The 19789-nt window shown below is 42.5% G+C and overlaps 1 protein-coding gene across 4 annotated transcripts in view; it reads left to right on the forward strand.

Moving 5' to 3' along the window:
- Nucleotides 1–19789, forward strand: part of nalcn (sodium leak channel, non-selective) — a 71049-nt gene that overhangs the window by 35267 nt on the left and 15993 nt on the right. For all 4 annotated transcript variants that reach the window (XM_023814762.2, XM_023814614.2, XM_023814679.2 and 1 more), the window contains 8 exons: nucleotides 1176–1367; nucleotides 2742–2879; nucleotides 2977–3051; nucleotides 16208–16344; nucleotides 16748–16889; nucleotides 17552–17625; nucleotides 18568–18669; nucleotides 19177–19246. In XM_023814762.2, coding sequence (XP_023670530.2) covers nucleotides 1176–1367; nucleotides 2742–2879; nucleotides 2977–3051; nucleotides 16208–16344; nucleotides 16748–16889; nucleotides 17552–17625; nucleotides 18568–18669; nucleotides 19177–19246 — 930 coding nt within the window. The remainder of the gene's footprint in view (nucleotides 1–1175; nucleotides 1368–2741; nucleotides 2880–2976; nucleotides 3052–16207; nucleotides 16345–16747; nucleotides 16890–17551; nucleotides 17626–18567; nucleotides 18670–19176; nucleotides 19247–19789) is intronic.

Genomic DNA, 19789 nt, shown 5'->3' on the forward strand with positions numbered 1-19789 from the left:
TTTCCACGTTAGCGCCCCAAATTACATACCATTGATTATGTATTGTTGCTGATGTAATAAAGACTAATCAAGAACTACAGTAATTAAGAAATACTCATGTGTACATCATCCTTCAGATTCAGCATGTTGGGGAGGTGCTGTATGGTTCTGCAGGTTAGATCTCTGTGCTCTAGGAGTAGTCCATGCTGGCCGGCCCAGTGCTTTGACCCGCAAACCTACTGGCACCTGTTTATGTGTCTTTGTGTCGCCTGGTGTGCATGATGGGAGGGGCGAGAACATAGCAGGCATAAAAATTGGTGGCTCAGACCCAAGCTAATCCAGACACTGCTCCAAAGCCAGATGCCATATGAAGTAGCAGACTGAGACTTCATTTTACTGCATTTCCAAATATCTGGATTCCTTCTTAATTTTTTTTAAGCTAATTTAGTTTGAAGTGTGGTCACTTTAAATGTTGAGGACCAGAGTTTTTAAGCTACATCACGGATTTTGACAAATTTGAGAAACAAGTGTTATCCCCTGTCTTTTTGGCCTTGAAAGCTACTTGAATGGAGGTTCTTTGAATCAGGCAATTTTTAAGAGTAGATTCCTAGACTCAGCATGTTTTGCTCCCTATTTTATTGCAATTTCCAGCTGTTAAACAACTCTGTTTGTAGAAGCGGTACCTGTAAATGAAATCATCGGGAGCAGTGTTCTTACTGATCCATTTCCATAAACTTCATTGTAGGTGGCAATGTGTAATTTGGATTATTTCCTCATTTATTGGGTTTCAGTAGGTTTGGATTGGATGGAGAAGTCAGTAAATTCTGCTCTCACTATGCTAGACTCTACATTAGCATAATTTTCATGTTCTCTCCGTGTTTGCCTGGATTTCCACCAAGTGCTATGTTTCCATCTGCGGTCCAGTGCAGTTAGGTGAGTTGGTGTCTTTGAAGCTTGGCTTTAAAATAGCTGATCTATCTGTCCTGCATCAGACTGGCATCCTGCCCCTGGTTTTCCTTGCTTTGAGCCCCAAACTTCCTGGGATCGACTCCAGGGCTCATGGAAGGCCTATAGCAGCAAAGCAGTAATTGAAGAATGATGCACCATGGCATCCATCCAGGACCAGTACTTTTTACTTGGACGGATTATTAATTGCGAATATGTGAGAATAACAGATTTTCTGTCCCCTTTAACAGGTACTAAGAGTGGTGCGGCTTATTAAGATTTCCCCAGCGCTGGAAGACTTTGTGTACAAAATCTTTGGGCCGGGAAAGAAGCTGGGAAGTCTAGTCGTTTTCACAGCAAGTCTCCTCATTGTCATGTCTGCTATCAGTCTGCAGATGTTCTGCTTTGTGGAGGAGCTGGATCGGTTCACTACATTTCCACGGGTGAGCTTATATACCCCGGTACCAACGACTTGTGGCTGCATAAAAGACGGAGGCCACTTTTTCGATTTGAGCCAAATGTATCTGATCCTGCTGCAGTTAAGTTTCCATATGAATTCATGTTGAACATTTTTGATTAGTGCACGGTCAGTCCGGCCTGAAAAGTGAAGTGATAATTCTTGACTATTTGTATCAAAGCTGTAAAGAAAATGTTAAACTCTGTAGTCTACAGGGTAAGGCACAAGGGAACATAAACTTGAATGCAAAGAGGATGATATTTAATGTGTTAGCAGATGTTCCTCCCTCTGCCAAGTTCTTTGATATTAAGTGCTTAAGAGACGCTTTCTCATTAACCAAATCTTTTTATCCCCCTTCTACTAGGAATCCAATGATCCTAGTACTGGGGGACTTTAAAAGACCGCTATAAACAGATGCCTCTCATTTGCCAGATTACTCATTCAGGGTGGCTTGATAACCATTGAGCATAATGATGTTTACCCATTTCCCGTGATGAAAAGACCTGTTGAAAAATAATCTGTATCTCCAGATAGAGACAGTGTGACCGAGCTGAAAATATGTCAAGGAGTGAAAAGATTAAGCTTTGCAAGACCTTCATATGACTTCCGCATGGCTGCTGCTTTCATTTGTTTGTGGTGGGGCACATATCGCATCCCGTAAAATGACTTGAAGCTCACAGAGCTAAAACACCAAAGCAGAAACGCCGTCTAGTGACTTTTGACAGCTGAAGAGCACATACTCCTGTACTACACTGTCATTTTCTTGTCTTATACCACAGTATAACAACAAATAACAACGGACACTCCCCTCCCCCCCAGCTTAGCAAAATTTATTCGTCATGGACCAGGTTGGGGGGTGGGGGTGCCCGAGGTACCCTGTATTTCTTCAGAGTGAAAATGGGTAAACTCTGAGGGTATAATCCTGTTATTCTGTTAAAATCCTTACACTAGTGTTATAGTACTTGCGGCCAGTCTTGGTCTCAAGACCGGTTTTGAGATCACTTCTTTGCGGTCTTGCTCTCATCTGGGAGTCGACTTTATTTTGACTCGGTCTCGGACACAGAGGACTCAAGGTTTTATTTCAAGACCAGTCAAGACCATTCATCAAAACATCTCAATATTTATCACAATGGCTTAATATTCAGCTGTCTGTTAACACGGTACTGTGATTGGATGTAAAACGTCCTGCTTCAAAGTTCAAATAGGGTGGTGCCTACACTCCACATTTTGTAGACTCAAATGTAGACTAAAACATTGGTCTAGACCTGCCTTGGTCTGTACAACATAAGCGATTGTAGGAGACAGAACTGTAACAGTAGATCCAGTGTTTTCTCAACTCATCCCCTTTTTTCTGTTGCAGGCATTTATGTCCATGTTCCAAATTCTCACACAAGAAGGATGGGTGGATGTCATGGACCAAACTCTGGTTGCTGTTGGACACATGTGGGCTCCAGTAGTGGCTATTTACTTTATATTGTACCATCTTTTCGCTACTTTGGTAATTATACACTGCAAATGGATATTGATTATCACAGTCTCTTTAGTTACCTGCAGGGACATCCACTGGCATTCATTTTCTCTTTATTGTCTTCCAGATCTTGCTAAGTCTTTTTGTAGCAGTAATATTAGACAACCTGGAGCTCGATGAGGACTTAAAGAAACTCAAGCAGGTAGGCAATTGTTTTGCCATATAATAAAAAATCTATATGGTATAATTCTTGGCTCAAATTTTTGTCACATATTTGGAGAGTGGACCACCATCTCACATATGTTCCTTTTTCGTATATTTATTTTCTAATCTCACAGCATCTAGTCTTTTGGGTTTTTAATTAATATTATATTTAATTTGCTTCGGTGTCTGTTGCCAGAATTTGCTGCCCTTCTTGACTTGGCTGTCGCACTTTATCTTATTGGAGATCTGTTATTTCCTAGTCTCTGTAACATAAAATCGTCTACGTCTCAGGTACTTCAGGCTTAGTCGAGAGCCTGCTGTAAACAGACTGTGACTACTTTCCATGAGTAGATGGAACTACTCTGCATCCTAGAGTAAAGGTCCACATCCCATAGTATTTGATTAAAAATACAGAATTACACAATAAAAAATATTGATTTTATTCACACCTCTATAGTATCATTTATGGTCATGAGATTTTTACATTTATATAAGGGGTGATTAGTGTTTAGCTGGATGTCTAGTGAGCAGAAGGATAAAATAATTACCACATCAAAGTTGATATAAAATTACTCAGCTGTAAATGAGGTCTTATGAATAATCCATCTAAAAACTGTGAGATGAAATATAGCCTATATGTAATGAAATATATGGGGCAAAATGGAAGTCCGACTCACCTGTGTGACTAATTACACTGTGTGTGTAATTTCAAAAGACTTGGGTCACATGACACAGCGCAGTTTGTTTCATAATGGAATTTAATGCAATAAAACAATGACTAGTAAATATCGGCTGCATCTGAAGACCACTGAGTGATGGGCTGCAATGGATGACACAATGACCACAGAACAGAGTAAAAGTTTAAAAGTACAGTCCCATTTTTTTTTTATAAATTCACAAATAATTTTTAAAAGACTTTATGGGAATCACTGTACTAACAATACTGCATTTGTATGCAGAACAATTAAAACAAAAACAGTTGCTCTATATTTTAGCATAAATATGGTAACTGTGTTGTCTTTGGCCAGCATTACATTGTGAGTAAGCACTGTAGCATTCCGCCTCAGGGTTTTTCTGCTCAAATGTCACCTGGGCTCTGTGTGACTTTCCTTCCACAACCCAGAAACATGCGGCCAGGCAGATTTGTGCCTGTAATTGCTCTTAGTGCAGGAGCGTGTTCTCTGGGCGGCTGGCAGCCCATCCAGGGTTTCCTTGCCTTGTACCCTTTGTACTGCTAGGGGAGATTCCAGGCTTACTGACTCCATGTACTGAATAAGCAGTTATGGAAGGTGGAGGGAGTATACTTACAGTAATGTCTGAAATTGCAGTAGTGTGCTTTGGTTCCTGGTTGCATGTTTGAGTGCATGAGTTTATGGGAGTATTTATGTATTATTTGTTTTATTTTTAATTAGCAGACTCTTTTGTGCAAAGTAACGTGAATGAGGCAAATTACGTATTACAAACATAAAGCTGTCGAGGAACTGACTAGGTGTAAGTTGCAGCTAGTACACATGTAAGCAGTATTGTAGCAAGCGCTAAACCAGCAGAAAAACGACTATTCTTGTTGACAGGCTAAGAACATTCAGGATGAAACTAGTAGAGGTGTTTCTGGAGCAGATGGATCTTGAGTTGAGGCTTGAAGGTTGAGAGGGAATCTAATGCAAGGGTTTGTGTTGATAATGTAATTCCAACCAATGCGTGCAGAGCACGGTGGATTGGCAGTGGGCTGACACTATGTTGCAGTGCAAGCACAGGTACTTATGAACGGACAGCCATAAAGCCTATTATATGAAAAATTCTAGTTAAATACGATGGTTCATAATCATGAAGGCGCACGCTACTTTGTGATGGTTGTGAAAACATCGTGAGGCTTCAGCGTTTTGGTGGCACAAGGTACAGTACAGTACCGTATGCAGTTACTTTATTATTACCGTATTATTATTAGCAGGCGTAGTATTGTGTACTGTATTATACTTTTTCTGACTTATCTACAAATTTGGCTTAAAGACAGACTTAGGGAGCGGATCTTGTTCGTAACCTGGGACTGCCTGTTCAGAATATAATGAACATGGATATTGCTTTATTCCTGTGGTTTACAGTTCCTATTCCTTTGGTTTGTGTATAGTATTACAATTAGGGAAAGCATATTCTTTTTTGTGTCTGATTGTAGATTTTCAGTTGTGATGGTACCATCACAGTCCAGATTGTTCTTAGTTCATGTGTCATATATACTGTATAAACATTTATTACACCACAAAACTGCTTCCCGCTTTATATGAACATGAATGTCTTTTGTGTGCTGCTTTCAGGGAGGTCTGTTTCTTTGAATAATACATGCATGTTGACAGGATTGGCCAGTGCTGCTGAGGATCTGTCCAATTCTGTCCAGTGGGAGCCTTTTTATCGCTTTGATTGGTTGGTAGGTTTCAATGCGCTGGTGCTTCCATCAGCATATTAATCGTTTCTTTCAGGAAGCACGGGAGTTATCTGCTCTGCTCAGGCTTTTTGCAACATTCTTATTGAGAATGTGATCAGTAGAGGTTGGGTTGGTGTGAATGACATTTAAGAGATTTTATTTTTGGGAAGGCATTTTATATTACTATGTTATATCATAATCATACATTATTAGGCTCTTCATTTTCAATAATGATGATGTGCTGCCAAGTACTTATCTTATCTGAAAAATGTTTCAGGGCAATAAATTTTTGTCTCACATTTTTTCTGGACAGCACCATCCTGGGTTGTTCCCTGCCTTGCACCTGTAGCCTACGGGATAGCCTCACCCACCCCCGTCCTCAATAAGATTAAGTGGTTTCTGAAAATGGATGGATGAATGGATTTCCTTTACAAAATGCCTTAAACAAAGTTTTACTGTTTTAAAAAAGGCAAGCCGGCAGGCTTTGTAACATAATGATACAAGGGCTTCTGGTTAAAAAGTAACAATTTATATTCTGGAAAATTAGACTCTCCAAATAGGGTAAAGTCTACCAATGCAGAAAGAGAGCTAATGGAATGGGCTTGCAGGGAGAGATGGACTATGTGAACAAATTAGACAGACCAAAATAAGCAGAGATAAACTGAAGGTAAATGCAGAAGGTGGTGAATGGTCACAGCATGGTAAATAGCTGTCAGTCATTATTTATGATTATTCACCACCTGTGAATCATTACATCCTGGATAGGGAAACTCATTTTGTTCTGAAACATACTGTCACCGGCCGGGTTGCTGCGTGAGACGTAACTGCTGTAACTTTCTAATTTTGACTGCATTTGTATGATAAATCGCCTTGATGACAGCAGGAGCAATAAGACAGATTGATTGATTGATAGAATGATTGATTGATTGATTGATTGATTATCCTAATAATAATTCTAGTCCTGTCCACGGATTTCTACCAATAATGGTTGCTTCATAGAACAGTATTAATACTGTCCATGCTTCTATTTTTTGGAAAGACTGTACTGAAATCACCTTCTCTTGATGTGAGTAACTGTGCCATATTACTGCAAAACAGCTAATATCTGTCAGACTCAGTTTAACCTGTTAGATTTGTGAGAGGCTGCATTTAGAGAACCATGTTTACTTTCCGTAAAACATTTATTTAGAGTTATTCATCTCCCTTATTCTCACTACCTTTTTTGTAATTTATAATTTTATGATGAACTGGTGCTCCTGTAGCAAGCATATTGTGCTAGCAATGCAAGGGGTTGTCAGTTCAAAGCGAATATGCATGAATTATGAATTGTGACCCTTCCCTCTTCTATAAGTTGCATTAGATAAGAGCCTCTGGCTTTCTTTCGGAATTTTTAAGGACCTAAAAGAAAAGAACAATGAATTATCAGGCAATGACCAAGAAGACATCCCCCCACCCCCCCCCACACACACACACACACACATACACATGTCTGTTTTGCATTATTTTTAAATGGTCTTTGGCACAATGTCTAATTTGTGAAACATCAATGCATGGATCAGGCAAGACTGAAAAAGAGACTGGGGTAATTATAGCCCAAAACCTGAGTGGCTTAAGTTAAAGGAGGTAGTCCCTGTGAAAGCTGTGAGGTATACAGTATAGGTTACTTTGGGTTATTTTGTTTCTTCACACTGGGATGTGACCCAGCAAACTCCTCCCAGAGTTTTCCACTGCAAGGGTGAATATTTTGTGTATTATCTCCTTGGTTACAGGGTGGTCCTAGCCTGGGACCACAGCAGTTAGGTAGTGGCAGGGTCCAGAGACTAAGAAATGTGAGTTCTAGGCAATATTTTATTATCCCATTATTGAAAAGTGCAAGTCTTCGCTTGCTGTGTCAGGAGGAACGTTCTACTCCCCAATATGCAGTGGAGTTTCAGACTTCGGCCACAGAGAGTGGGTGGAATGTGGTTTCTCTCATCATCACCTACCAGCTGGGAATATCTGACTCACTGGATGAGAGAATTAGCCTGCTGGGATGAAGAGAATGCCCTTCTGGCCTTGAGTTCTCTCTCGATTAGGTTAGATAACTTTTTGCAGAACTTTCAGACTAAGCAGGAATTCGGTTGTTTCCATGAGTATGGATCTGGATGGAAGTGGGCAGAGTAGGGGTGTAACGAGATCTGGCGACATTACAACATGATGACATTTCCCGTCGGCGTGAAAAGCGGTCCCGCGAAGGCACTTCAAATCAGCTGCCGTGAGCATGTCGCCGTCTGACGAAATTACCATAGCAGATGCCCCAGACACTTTTAAATCTTTTGTGTGGCGGCATTTTGGGAACCCGGCGGAAAATATAAACGGCGAAAGGGTGACAGACAAAACACGAACCATCTGTAAGCATAGTAGGAAAATAATGCCGTACACAGCGGCTAACGCTACTACTATGCAAAGCCATTTCCAGCACCATCATAGCTCTTTACTTAAATCCACTGCACCGGTGAAGAAAACATTAAAAAGGTTTTATGTTTGTTATTTATATTGTTTTATTTATGTTCTATTTTATGTTCAATTGAGAAATCAAATAGGAGAGAAGCCTGTCATTTGAGTTCGTGGTGAAATATTTTATGGTGCTAGATATTTGTTCTGTTCTTTACTGCATATGATGATGTGATTATTTAAAACATTTCACCATACATCTGCATTATTTAGCATTTTTTGTCTTTCAAATTAATCAAATAAAAGGCTGCTTTCCAGTAATATATTTCCTCTTTGAAATTTTCCGTAAAATATCATCTCGTCTCATTCTCGTGAACCCAATATCGTGTCTCGAACCCAATATCGTTACACCCCTAGTGCAGAGTCACTGGCTAGTTCAACCTATACAACAGGGCCAGGCACGGTTATTTAACCAGGAATGGGTGACAGTGTGGACTGTGCCTGTACCATGATTTGCCCAGTCATTGCCGCCCTGGATGCCCAGGCCAGCCTAGAAATGCCAGACTCACAAAGGAAGAGGGGAGCCTTGTGGGTAAATCCGTACCCCCCATCACAATACTGCCTGTGGGAGCCATTTATTATTTGTTGTGGTGGTGGTGGAGATCATAAGGTTTTACCACTAATATGCCATAAACGATAGTAACCCTTACATTGTCATCATTGTAACCTTTTATAATATCGCTATTAAACGGGAACTTGACCCAAAGGTTAAACGGATGTGGATCTCAACTTACTTGGTATAGTTATTTGCATGGTGAGTAATCAACAGGATCTAGCCGCTTTTGCAGTGGAGTGGATGATGTTGGATAGTCACTACACTGCCAGTACTGCTTCTGGCTGAAGTCTCCTGGGGGAATTCAGAAGATTTCACTGTCAGCACTATTGGACAGTATTCTAGCAATTTTATAGACAAGCAAACCGCAGAATGGCGAGGCCTGTCTGTATGGCCTTATCTTCCACCAACAACGGCTCTTCCTTGTTAGGCAGACATAGCTACTGTAGTAGTAGGTAAGACATACTTTTACCTCCAAGCCTTCCAGGGGGGATGTGCTGTGCATTCAGAGAAGCTGTTTTACACACCACTGTTGTACAGAGTTATTTATCGTTATTTTCAGCCACAGAAGTGCCATTAGCTGAAACTTATTGCTTATCAGACCATTGTCTGTAAACTATCGACATCGTTACATGTTAAAATCCCAGAAGGATGGTCGTTTCTGAGACTCTGGCTCCACTACACCTGAGGCCAACAATCACATCATGTTCAATACCTTAGCTGTCTTGGCTGTTTGAATGCTTAATTAAGCAGTGTTATATCTACTCAGTTGCACGCACACGACTTGCTGTTTGGAAGAGCAAACTGCATTAGCAAGCAGGTGTACCAAACAAACTGGCCAGGAGTGTAGAGAGTGCTTCTCCAGAGTGCCCTGTTTTCTGTATGTGGTGTAGTATGTGGTACTACAAACAAGTTATAACAGTGTTTTTTTAAGTATTGTTATTAATGAATCTCTGCCATTTTTAAGTGGCAATAGGGAGTTGTATTGAAGAGCGGTACCATTAACTTTTATGCAAGTTTTTATTAATCTTTTTCTGATTATAAGACTAGCTTGTTAACGTATGGTTCAATATACATTTTTGAAGTGAATGAAAAGAAAAAGATTTAACAAGATTCTGAGGAAGTTGACCTTATTACATTTTATAGTCATATGACTCATGTTTACTGTTGGACTGAGTGTAAGAAAAGTCATGTAATTCTTGCTATGAAATGAAACCTTTATACCAGGTGATAAAACAAAAACCAGTTCTCATTATTAGACCATCTGCGCCCAGTTGCTCTGGAATGTTTAGGCCGGCAAATGAAGCAGACTGGCGATATGAGGCTGTGAATTCAGTCTTTCGTAAAGCCTGTTTATCTAGTTTCTTCCAAGTACATACAGTATGTTTCTAGTCAACAGAGCAACAGAAGCGTGTGAAAGGCTACCAGCGTTCTAGAAAGAGGCGGCTATGTGGTGGTCCGTCTGTAAGAAACGTAGCCCCTGTGCCTGCAGTCTGTGGTGCTCGGCTATGAGTCATGACGTCCTGCGTCTGGATGCACGGTTGGCCTTCACAGAAAGGCTCGGTGCGGTGTGGCTGACAGACCGCCATTGATCTGCCATCCACAAAACAGCAACAAAACAGAATCAGATCATTTCAAATCTAATGCCAATACCATTTCCTTCGGCTCAATATCATTTTCAGTTGGTGTCAGATTCACGTTTTAATTAAATGTAATTATGTAACCTTCCAATTATGAACCTTTTGATATGATTATTGAAAAAATCTGCTGTTGTTCTGCATCCTATACAGTTGAATTTATATTAACTGTATTCAGTTAACCACATTCTTTTAGGATGCGTTTGTTCCTCGTCCTCAATGTCACCTTTAAAGTGTTGCTGCTTTCTTGGTTTGAAGTACAAAAACCTCAGCAGGAAGCAGGCAGTGCTGTGCCTCTCGGCTCTCCCCAGACATCGGCAGTACTGTGCCTCTCGGCTCTCCCCAGACATCGGCAGTTCTGTGCCTCTCGGCTCTCCCCAGACATCGGCATTTCTGTGCCTCTCGGCTCTCCCCAGACATCGGCAGTTCTGTGCCTCTCGGCTCTCCCCAGACATCGGCTGTTCTGTGCCTCTCGGCTCTCCCCAGACATCGGCAGTTCTGTGCCTCTCGGCTCTCCCCAGACATCGGCAGTTCTGTGCCTCTCGGCTCTCCCCAGACATCGGCAGTTCTGTGCCTCTCGGCTCTCCCCGGACATCGGTAGTTCTGTGCCTCTCGGCTCTCCCCGGACATCGGCAGTGCTGTGCCTCTCGGCTCTCCCCGAACATCGGCAGTGCTGTGCCTCTCGGCTCTCCCCGGACATCGGCAGTGCTGTGCCTCTCGGCTCTCCCCGGACATCGGCAGTGCTGTGCCTCTCGGCTCTCCCCGGACATCGGCAGTGCTGTGCCTCTCGGCTCTCCCCGGACATCGGCAGTTCTGTGCCTCTCGGCTCTCCCCGGACATCGGCAGTGCCTTGGCGGCAGCTCCTGTGAGGCAGAGGTGCCGCTCTAAGTGCCATGGTTTTTTTCTCTGTCTGCGTAGGACTGCCATCATTAATAAAAATGCCACATTACATGGAAACGATGGCATTTCCATACTCTAACATTTCAAACACCGTATAATTTAATGAGGCTGGTTTATTTTTGCAGTATTGAAGTCTTTGTCTGATGTTTGTTTTATTCTATTTCCTGTTTCTTATAGTCAATGTGAAATCACAAACTGTCATAGCCCAAGACCTGTACGTGTTTAAATATCCTTTTAGGATACCAAATATAGTACATTTAATCACATAGATAACATGACTGTTGACTGTTCTGTTTCTATAAACCGTTGTTATGAAATCTTTTGTTTGGTGGAGGACAGCAGTATCGGTTTCCTATAAGACCGTAACCATATCCTCACTGGCCTTCATGAAGCAACTTCTGCATCACATCTCTCCTGTCCCCAGGAATTCCAGGCCTCCACTCAGTGCCCCCAGGGAAGATTCCTTGCTTGCCAATCACAAGCCTCTGCACTGTTGTGATGAGGCTGATGGCAACAGATGTTTGATAGTAGGAACTGTTAAATTACGTGGTAGAAGCAATACATCCAAGTAAATTATAAATAATGACTGTGGTAGGCTTTAAATTCTAGATTTGTTAGTGGCTTGAATTTGAATTTTCAAAATTTGAATCCAGTTCCATTACTGCCACACAAGGGTGTCGGAGGGGCAGGGAAACCCAGGCAGGTCCAGGGGATCAATCACACAGCAGACACCCTTGAATTCATTCAATTATATGTGAAATTGGGCAGGGGGGCCCAAGATAATGTTTTCTCAAGGGGGGGGGCAGAATTTCTAGGTAAGCCCCTGCTACTCCAGTACCTGCTGCCTTTGTTGGGGATGGATAAGGTGTGTTTATAAACCGCTTCTAAAGGCATTGCTTTACGTCAGCATGAGAACTGCCACGTCTACAGACATTTTAGATAAGTCATAAAGCTCTGTGATGGATGAGCAAGTGCAGGGTTTGCAGGGTCAAAGACCACAAATATTGAATTGTTGACGTTTTTAAGGTGTGCTTGCTATTAATGGGCTACTGTGTGAAGTCCATTAAAAAGTAATTTAGCTAGGTGTGCAGGCTGCAGAGGGCACCGGCGAGGCCACTGTGCTGTCTGTACAGATAATTGGGAGTGATGTGGTGTTTCGGTCTTCAGCTGGATTATCCGTGTGCCTATTTGTCAAGTGGACGCTGGCTGCATGAGTGTTCAGCATTCTTTGTGAATATTAATGGCAGAGTTACTGTCCTTCAAGGCTTTTTGAATGACCTTCCCATAATGAGGACAGATGCTGCTCACAAGCCCTTGATTTGGCCATGCAAACAGGAGGTTTTTTATTCTTGCAATTTTTATTTTATTACTTGCCCGTCATGCGATTGATGTGGTCATTTGTTACAGGTATTGGTTGCGGTTGGAGCCACAGGTGGCTGACAGGAGTTAATAGAGTCGGGGGGGAGGCTGGCATGTTAGAAAGTGCACTTGATTGCTGTTCGAAGGATAATTACCTTTCTTCAGACAGAGCCATTTCCCCCCTAATCTTTTTCCACTGTCAGCAGCGCTGCAACCCTTCATGTATCTCTTCCTGATTTTTTAGGAAAATCATTACCTAAATCAATCAAGCAAAATGTATTAATATTGTCGCAACCGCAGCTGAACGTCAGCGTTGTTCATGATAAGCCATTGTAGCGTAAAATGCGCTGGTATGCTGAAGGAAAAGCTGATGCTACAGACACCTTAAATGACTTTCAAAGTTTTGGGAGATTGATAAAAATTGAAAATAAACCCAAAAAAGGTTTGCCCTACCTCCACAACAATGTGCCTTTTTATTATATTTTTCAAGGTATATATCTAAAAAGAAGTATAGAAAAGAGGTGAAGACCAAGGCTGTAGACCAATGCATTAGTTTTAGCCATAGTGGTACATGTGCTCTGGTCAATGTTAAGAGGTAAACTCACCTGAATTGTGGAGGGAGAGGTGCCTATAAGGGTCTTGCTATAGCACATCTTCTCCATTGCACAAGGTTTAGTTTGTCAGGCCTGTGACCATTTGATGATACTTTTTAATACTCTTATGCACAGTTATTAGGATACACAGACCAATTAGGATTCTGGACACACCTGCTTTTAATGCAATTGTCTCTGTTTTTGTTGTTATTTACCTTGTAGTAAAAGGCTTTGCGGCCGTGAAGTAATCCGTATAAAATGTCGCAATGACCAACATCATAAAGTGTTCGGCATCTCAGATTTCTCTCAGACTTCAGATTCTTCAAAATACCTCCTTTTTGCTTTGAAGACAGCATTGCAGACTCTTGGCAATCTTTCAACCAGCTTCCAGATGTAGCCACCTGGAATGCTTCTCCAGCAGTCCTTAAGGAGTTCCCACAAGTTCTCGGCAGAAGTTGGCTACCTTGCTTATAATCTTAAATGCAACTCATCCTAAAACCAGCTGAATAGGGTTTAGGTCAGGGGATTGCGGAGGCCAGGTCATCTGTCACAGAACTCCATCCCACTCCTTATTCTAAGATAATACTGCATAACCTTGTGGTCTGCTTGGGGTCATTATCTTGTTGAAAAACAGGATACATACATGCATGCAATATACATGAATAAGAGCGGCAGTCTGTGACAATGTGGTGGGTTCCTCATGTATACCCTTGACAGGAATAGTGGTGATTATGCTGTTGATTCTGCTGTGTGCACAGTTCGCGTTAAAACACTCAGTGCTTATCAGACAGCGGGTGAAGTTCATTCATTGATTGAGGCCTTGGGGAGTTGGGAACAATGGTGTGCTCTCACATGAACAGTAAATGGCTTTAGAGGTAATCAGGATGCAGCCAAGGTGACTGCCGCAGCTCTGGGGGCCGTCCCGCGGCCCCCAGAGACGCAGTCAGAGGTTAGGCCGTGCAGCGTTTGATGTGGAAAATCCCGTTTGCAGTTTGTATGCTTCAATGTGCATGTGAGGCAGTGGAAAGTCATGCTGGGGATTTTCCATATTTGCTTTGAGCTTTAACTTTTCAGAAGAAAGGTTTGATGTGACGTCCACATATTCAGTATCTCCTAGCAGACTCGCACAGACATCCTGAATTTGGACCCCAGGGTGAAATGATCTTGATGATTCTGAACCCATGTTGTTGTTCGGGGGTGAGGCCATTGTTACTGTTTTGTAGGCTTTTCACAGGACAAATTATTTCTGCTCCTTTAAATTCAAGAGCCATTTCTGTCCGTCTGAAAACCCCATTGGCATACATGGTGTTCACTCTCACCTGCACAAACGGTGCACCCCTCCAGAGGAAATCAAGCTTTGAGGGGTTTGTGTGTGTGTGTGTGTGTGTGTGTGTGGATTAGGTTTATATTACATTGCCAAATGTCCCCCACAATGTAATAAGAACCTATTATTTTGACATTGGGGGAACCATCTATCAGGTCCCCTCAAAGATATTGGAATGCAATCAAAAAACTAAAAATGCCAAAAGACTTTTGTTTGGTTACTAATGGTTAGGGCTGGGTAGGCGTTAAGGTTGTCATGTTGGGATTAGGGTTGTGCCCTTAGAAATGAATGGAGAGTCCCCACAAAGATATGAATATGTGTGTGTGTGTGTGTGGTTTGCACACACAAATGACTAATGTAATGTATTCTATCGCTTTATGGTTTGACCCACATTTTTGAATAAAAAATATAAAGAAAAGAATCGTGAGGGTAGCAGACCATCAATTGTCCAGTGCTGCCCTCACAGCAGAGAGCAGGAGGAAGACGGAAGCATTTTCTCCTTTTCATGCATCCCCCCCCCCCCCAGCTCCAGCTTGACTTTAGCTCAAACCTCTTTAATGCTTGCAGGGGTCTCAAGCATTCATAAGGAGACAGATGTATCTGCCTACTGCCTGCGTGCATGTTCCTAATGTTAAGCGCATCACAGAAAGCCCAGTTTTAGTAGCTTTTTACCTAATCAAAGATCCATCAGATTTATCTTCATGCTTCCAGACAGTATTTTTAAGCAGAGAATTTCAATAATCTACTTCCACAGTCTGTATAATCGAATGGCTATAATTAGCCACATTATGCGAATGGTATTTTACTCATGCAAATTTTGGTGTCCTGCCTGTATTTAAGGAAAATATTTATTAGCTGCTACTTCTCGTGAAGCATATTCCAAGGATTTAATATTTCCTCCTCCTCCCCAGTTGGCTTTTCCTGGAGCTCCCTTTTATACAATGTAAACGCCGGCTGTGAGAGTTGTGGGGATGTGTTAACCATCTGTGTTCTGCTGCCATCTACAGGCAGCTTCATCTCATAGCAGCTTATTTTTGTTTTTTGCTCACAAATATTTTGGGTTCATGTTTCCAGTAAAGGAGCATCTGCCTAGCAACTCTGTATTCATAACTCGCCTGACCTAATCCCATCATGCTGTTAAGATATAATTTCTATTTTTTTTATTTCATATTTAAATTAATTATGTCAGAGTTGCATTCCATTTAACATTTTTAAGTATTTGTTTTGGCACATAATTTAGAGTGATTATGACTCAAGGGTTTTTCCTTGAAGCTATATGAGGTCACTTGTTGTCTTACCCTGTGGCAACCCAGCTTAAAATTTTCAATATAATTGGGGCAAAATTTGTAAAGCTGTCTAAGATGGTTTTCAGTCTCTACTATTAGTAATACTGTGCCAGGGTAATCAGTTGAGATCACATGACAAAATCATGGACAGATTAAGAGGTCTGTTGTACTAGCCCTTAGAGTCCCTTGAGAGCAAATTAACTCCAAACAACCCAAAGCATGCCAAATCACATGACCTTGGACTGTCAGTGCACCCAGAGTGTTCATTATGCACTATTCCTCCTGTCTGAATTCTGCCTCTTTTTTGGATTTGTGCCCATGTTCAGAAGCTTGTATGTTTGAATCCCATGGCTGGCAGTGTAATAATCTCACCAATGGGAGCCTAAACAAGGCCCTTAACTTCATCTGCTCCAGGATACTGGCTACCTCAGCTCTGCGACCCAAATCCTCCCTCAACTGTACTAAATGTGAATCAGAGACTTGCACGCATTTACATATGTCAGGGACATATCTCACTCAGTTGTGCCCCTAACGTCATCCCATCTCCATTTAGCATAATTAGTTACCTGAGTGTGTAAAACCTTTTCCTGCAGTTGAAGCAGAGTGAGGCTAACGCAGACACCAAGGAGAAACTCCCACTGCGTTTGCGGATCTTCGAGAAGTTCCCCAACCGGCCGCAGATGGTCAAGATCTCCAAAATGCCGTCGGATTTCACCGTGCCCAGGATCAGGTAGTGTGGCTTCCCTCAAACAAAGATGACATTTACTTGCCTCACTGGTTGTTTGAAATTGTCTCAGTATAATGATTTGCAACTGAGAGTTTACATTTAATGTATTTAGCAGATGCATTTGTCAGGTGCAGTGAAAATAATTGCTCTTTATGTGCAGCACTTCAATCCAAAGCGACTTACATTACAAGAAAGGGTTACAATTTATGTGTGCTTCCTGGGATTTGAACCCACAACCTTCACATTGGCTGTGTTACCGATGCAAAGGATTTTGGTTCAAATGCTAGGATGCTCTCTTGTTGAGCAACAGGAGCTAAAATGCGTTAATTTTTTTTGAAAGAACAGAATATCTGTATATTTTATGTTTCAAACTAATCTGAAATGTGTTTGTGTGTGTGTGTGATAGAGAGAGCTTTATGAAGCAGTTCATCGATCGACAGCAGCAGGACGCCGGTTGCCTGTTCCGAAGGCTCCCCTCTGCTTCATCTTCCTCGTGTGACCACTCCAAGAGGTCCGCTATCGAAGACAACAAATACATCGATCAGAAGGTAAAACCTCACACACTTCCTACCCTCTGCGTTTTTTGGTTTCGGTTTCACATAGTTTTCCAAGTCCCCCCCCCCTCCCAAAAAAAAACAAAATACTAATCCTTCAGACAATAATTTAATTTATTCATATTTTCATTATAAATGTCAGAAGTATTCATTATCACTTGAGGACGTGTCTATTTAATAACAGACATATAAAAATGTACAGAACAAGTGAGCTCCATGCAGTGCTCCGCGGGCATAAAGTATTCACTGCACCAAGACAACTTTGGATTATTATTATTATTATTATTATTATTAGATTAAAATTCTGCTTTACACTGATTATAAGTGACATGGAGACAGGGCTCCTCCTCATTAACTTTCTCATCTCCCGATCGACTACAGGAGCAATATCCAGAGAGCATTACTGTACAGTGACTGCTGTTCTTCCAGGGTGACAGCAGGTTCTCTCTGGCCAATAATTAAGACTTAACGTTATTTCTGAAAGACTGGAAAGCAGCACTGTACTATTCAAGCATTTCCTCTCTTTGTGTTGCGTATGGTGTTGACGGCTTTAGTTGTATATTCAAAACAAAAGGTTGTTCTGTGTACACTTGATAAATCGACGTTTCCCCCTGCGGATATCAGCTTTCCTGTGATCTTTACTTTTGTTCTAAAAGCTGCGAAGATCCATATTCAGTGTCCGTGCCCGAAATCTCCTAGAAAAAGAAACAACTGTCAACAAGATCCTACGGTAAGGCTTGTTCATTTTCAGGGTCATATAGATCAGTGTTTCCCCAGCCGGTCCTCGGGGACCCCTAGCCGGTCCACGTTTTTGCTCCCTCCCAGCTCCCAGCAAAAATGTAGATTGTCTGGGAGGGAGCAAAAACGTGGACCGGCTGGGGGGGAGCAAAAATGTGGACCGGCTGGGAGGGAGTGGGGCTAAGTGTTAGGTTGTACAAATAGCATAAAAGCCATTTTTTATTAGCTGTATGTTATTTATCCAGCAGTCAGAAATTCACAGAGAGCAGTTTTGTCCGTAAACTATTCGGCACTTATTTCGAAAGACTGAATAATTTTGTCAGATCAGCGGTAGTCCGGATAGTCGGGATGTCGTCAACAACGGTGCCCCGGGCTGTTAGGCAGCGAATCGGCACTCAGCGCACGTTGCGCCTTGCCTCTGTCCCCATGTCGCACTTCACACAACCAGCACCGCGCCAAAGAACCACTAATCGCATGAGAGCTTCCATAAACAATGGAAGCTCATGCTCTTATAATCAGTATTATCAATAGGCCTGTTCTGCTACATGACTTGACAATTACTGTACACATACAGCGTGACGCTGCCACCACTATAACTGATTGAAAAATTACCTGCGTGCAGCAGGGCGTCCTTTTGGGAGAGCCTACAGGCTGAGCTTCTGGTATGTCTGCCCATTCTCAGGGCAGCAGGAAAGGGCTGGGTACGTCAGGCTTTGGATATACCTGCAAGGGCTTCATCGTCCAGCCAGGGAAGGCAGGAAGGCTAAGGGATGATCTGCAGTGTGCATCCATCAGATAGTTTTTACCAGCTTGCTCACGCTGCATTCATAAATGCTTGTGATCCAAGGGAGGGTGGAGAAGACGGTCACGGACCTCTTTAAGCATGCATTGTTTTTGAGACACTGGGCCTTACTACTCCCGTCTGTGGTTACAGGGCTTGCACCCGGCAGCGGATGCTGAGCGGCTCCTTCGAGGGGCAGCCTGCCAAAGAACGTTCCATCCTGAGCGTGCAGCACCACATCCGCCAGGAGCGCAGGTCGCCTTCTCCGCACGCGCTGCACCAGACGCCACCTACTCCAGTTACTCTACTGCACCCAGAATGCATCAGCTTTATGTAAACACTGGGTGTTTCTCAATATGCATACTTGACCGTACTTGTGTTCTCATGTACCCGGTTTACGTCACCTTCCATTGCCGAAGGTCAGTTCCAGTACTCAAGGACAGACGTACAGAGGACGGTGTTCTTGCCCCTCCCCAGATAGCAAGGATGCATCGGTGGCATCCTTGACGAACGAGACCAATCCCATGATTCATTGCGGCCCAAGTTCATTCTTGGAAGGCACCAATCTTAACAAGACCAGTCTTAACAAGGGCACAAGTACAGTCTTTGCATTCTTGGTGTTGAAAAACACCCACTGTCTACTAGACAGCACATCACGCTTACTAATGTAGCATGGTTACATTGCTCCCCAAAGGATACACTGTGTGTAGCCTGTGTGTAGCCTGTGTGTAGTGTGTATACTGTCTCTCTCTCGTTGTCTAGGTCACTGAGACACGGGTCCACCAGCCAGAGAATCAGTCGAGGGAAATCACTAGAGACGCTGACACAGGATGTGAGAGCACCTCTGTTATTTTTCTTTCTAATAATATCCATCCTTGGTGAATACTGTATCATGCTTTTGACTATTTACCAAAACAAAATGCTAATAGAATGTAAGGCTACCCTACCTGTCCTACTCCTTAAGCATGATAGTGGCTATAACGTTATTATTATTGTTAATATGATCCATCCTTCTGTCTTCCAGTCATTTGTTCAGGGTCACAGGGGGGCTGGAGCCTAGCGTTTGGGGTTGGGGTTGGGGTTAGGGTTATTGTTAGGAAGGTACCGGTCCGTGGCCAGTATTCCAGCAGTAATGGAACGCTGGGGTTTTTTCGGAGGTATTTCGTAATTACTGAAAATAAATTATATATCTTCACTCTTTTACAACCCCTCATGTTCCGTGGTCCATTTTCTGGTCCGTAATATTTTTGTGCGATGTAAACCCAGTCCATGGACTTCAGAAGGTCGTAAACCGCAAGCCTAGTACACGACTGCGGTATGTCCTAGATGGGACGCCAGTCCATCTCGGGGAACCATAGCCAGATCATCATCGTCA

Source organism: Paramormyrops kingsleyae, chromosome 1 (genome assembly GCF_048594095.1).
Source record: "Paramormyrops kingsleyae isolate MSU_618 chromosome 1, PKINGS_0.4, whole genome shotgun sequence".
NCBI lineage: Eukaryota > Metazoa > Chordata > Actinopteri > Osteoglossiformes > Mormyridae > Paramormyrops > Paramormyrops kingsleyae.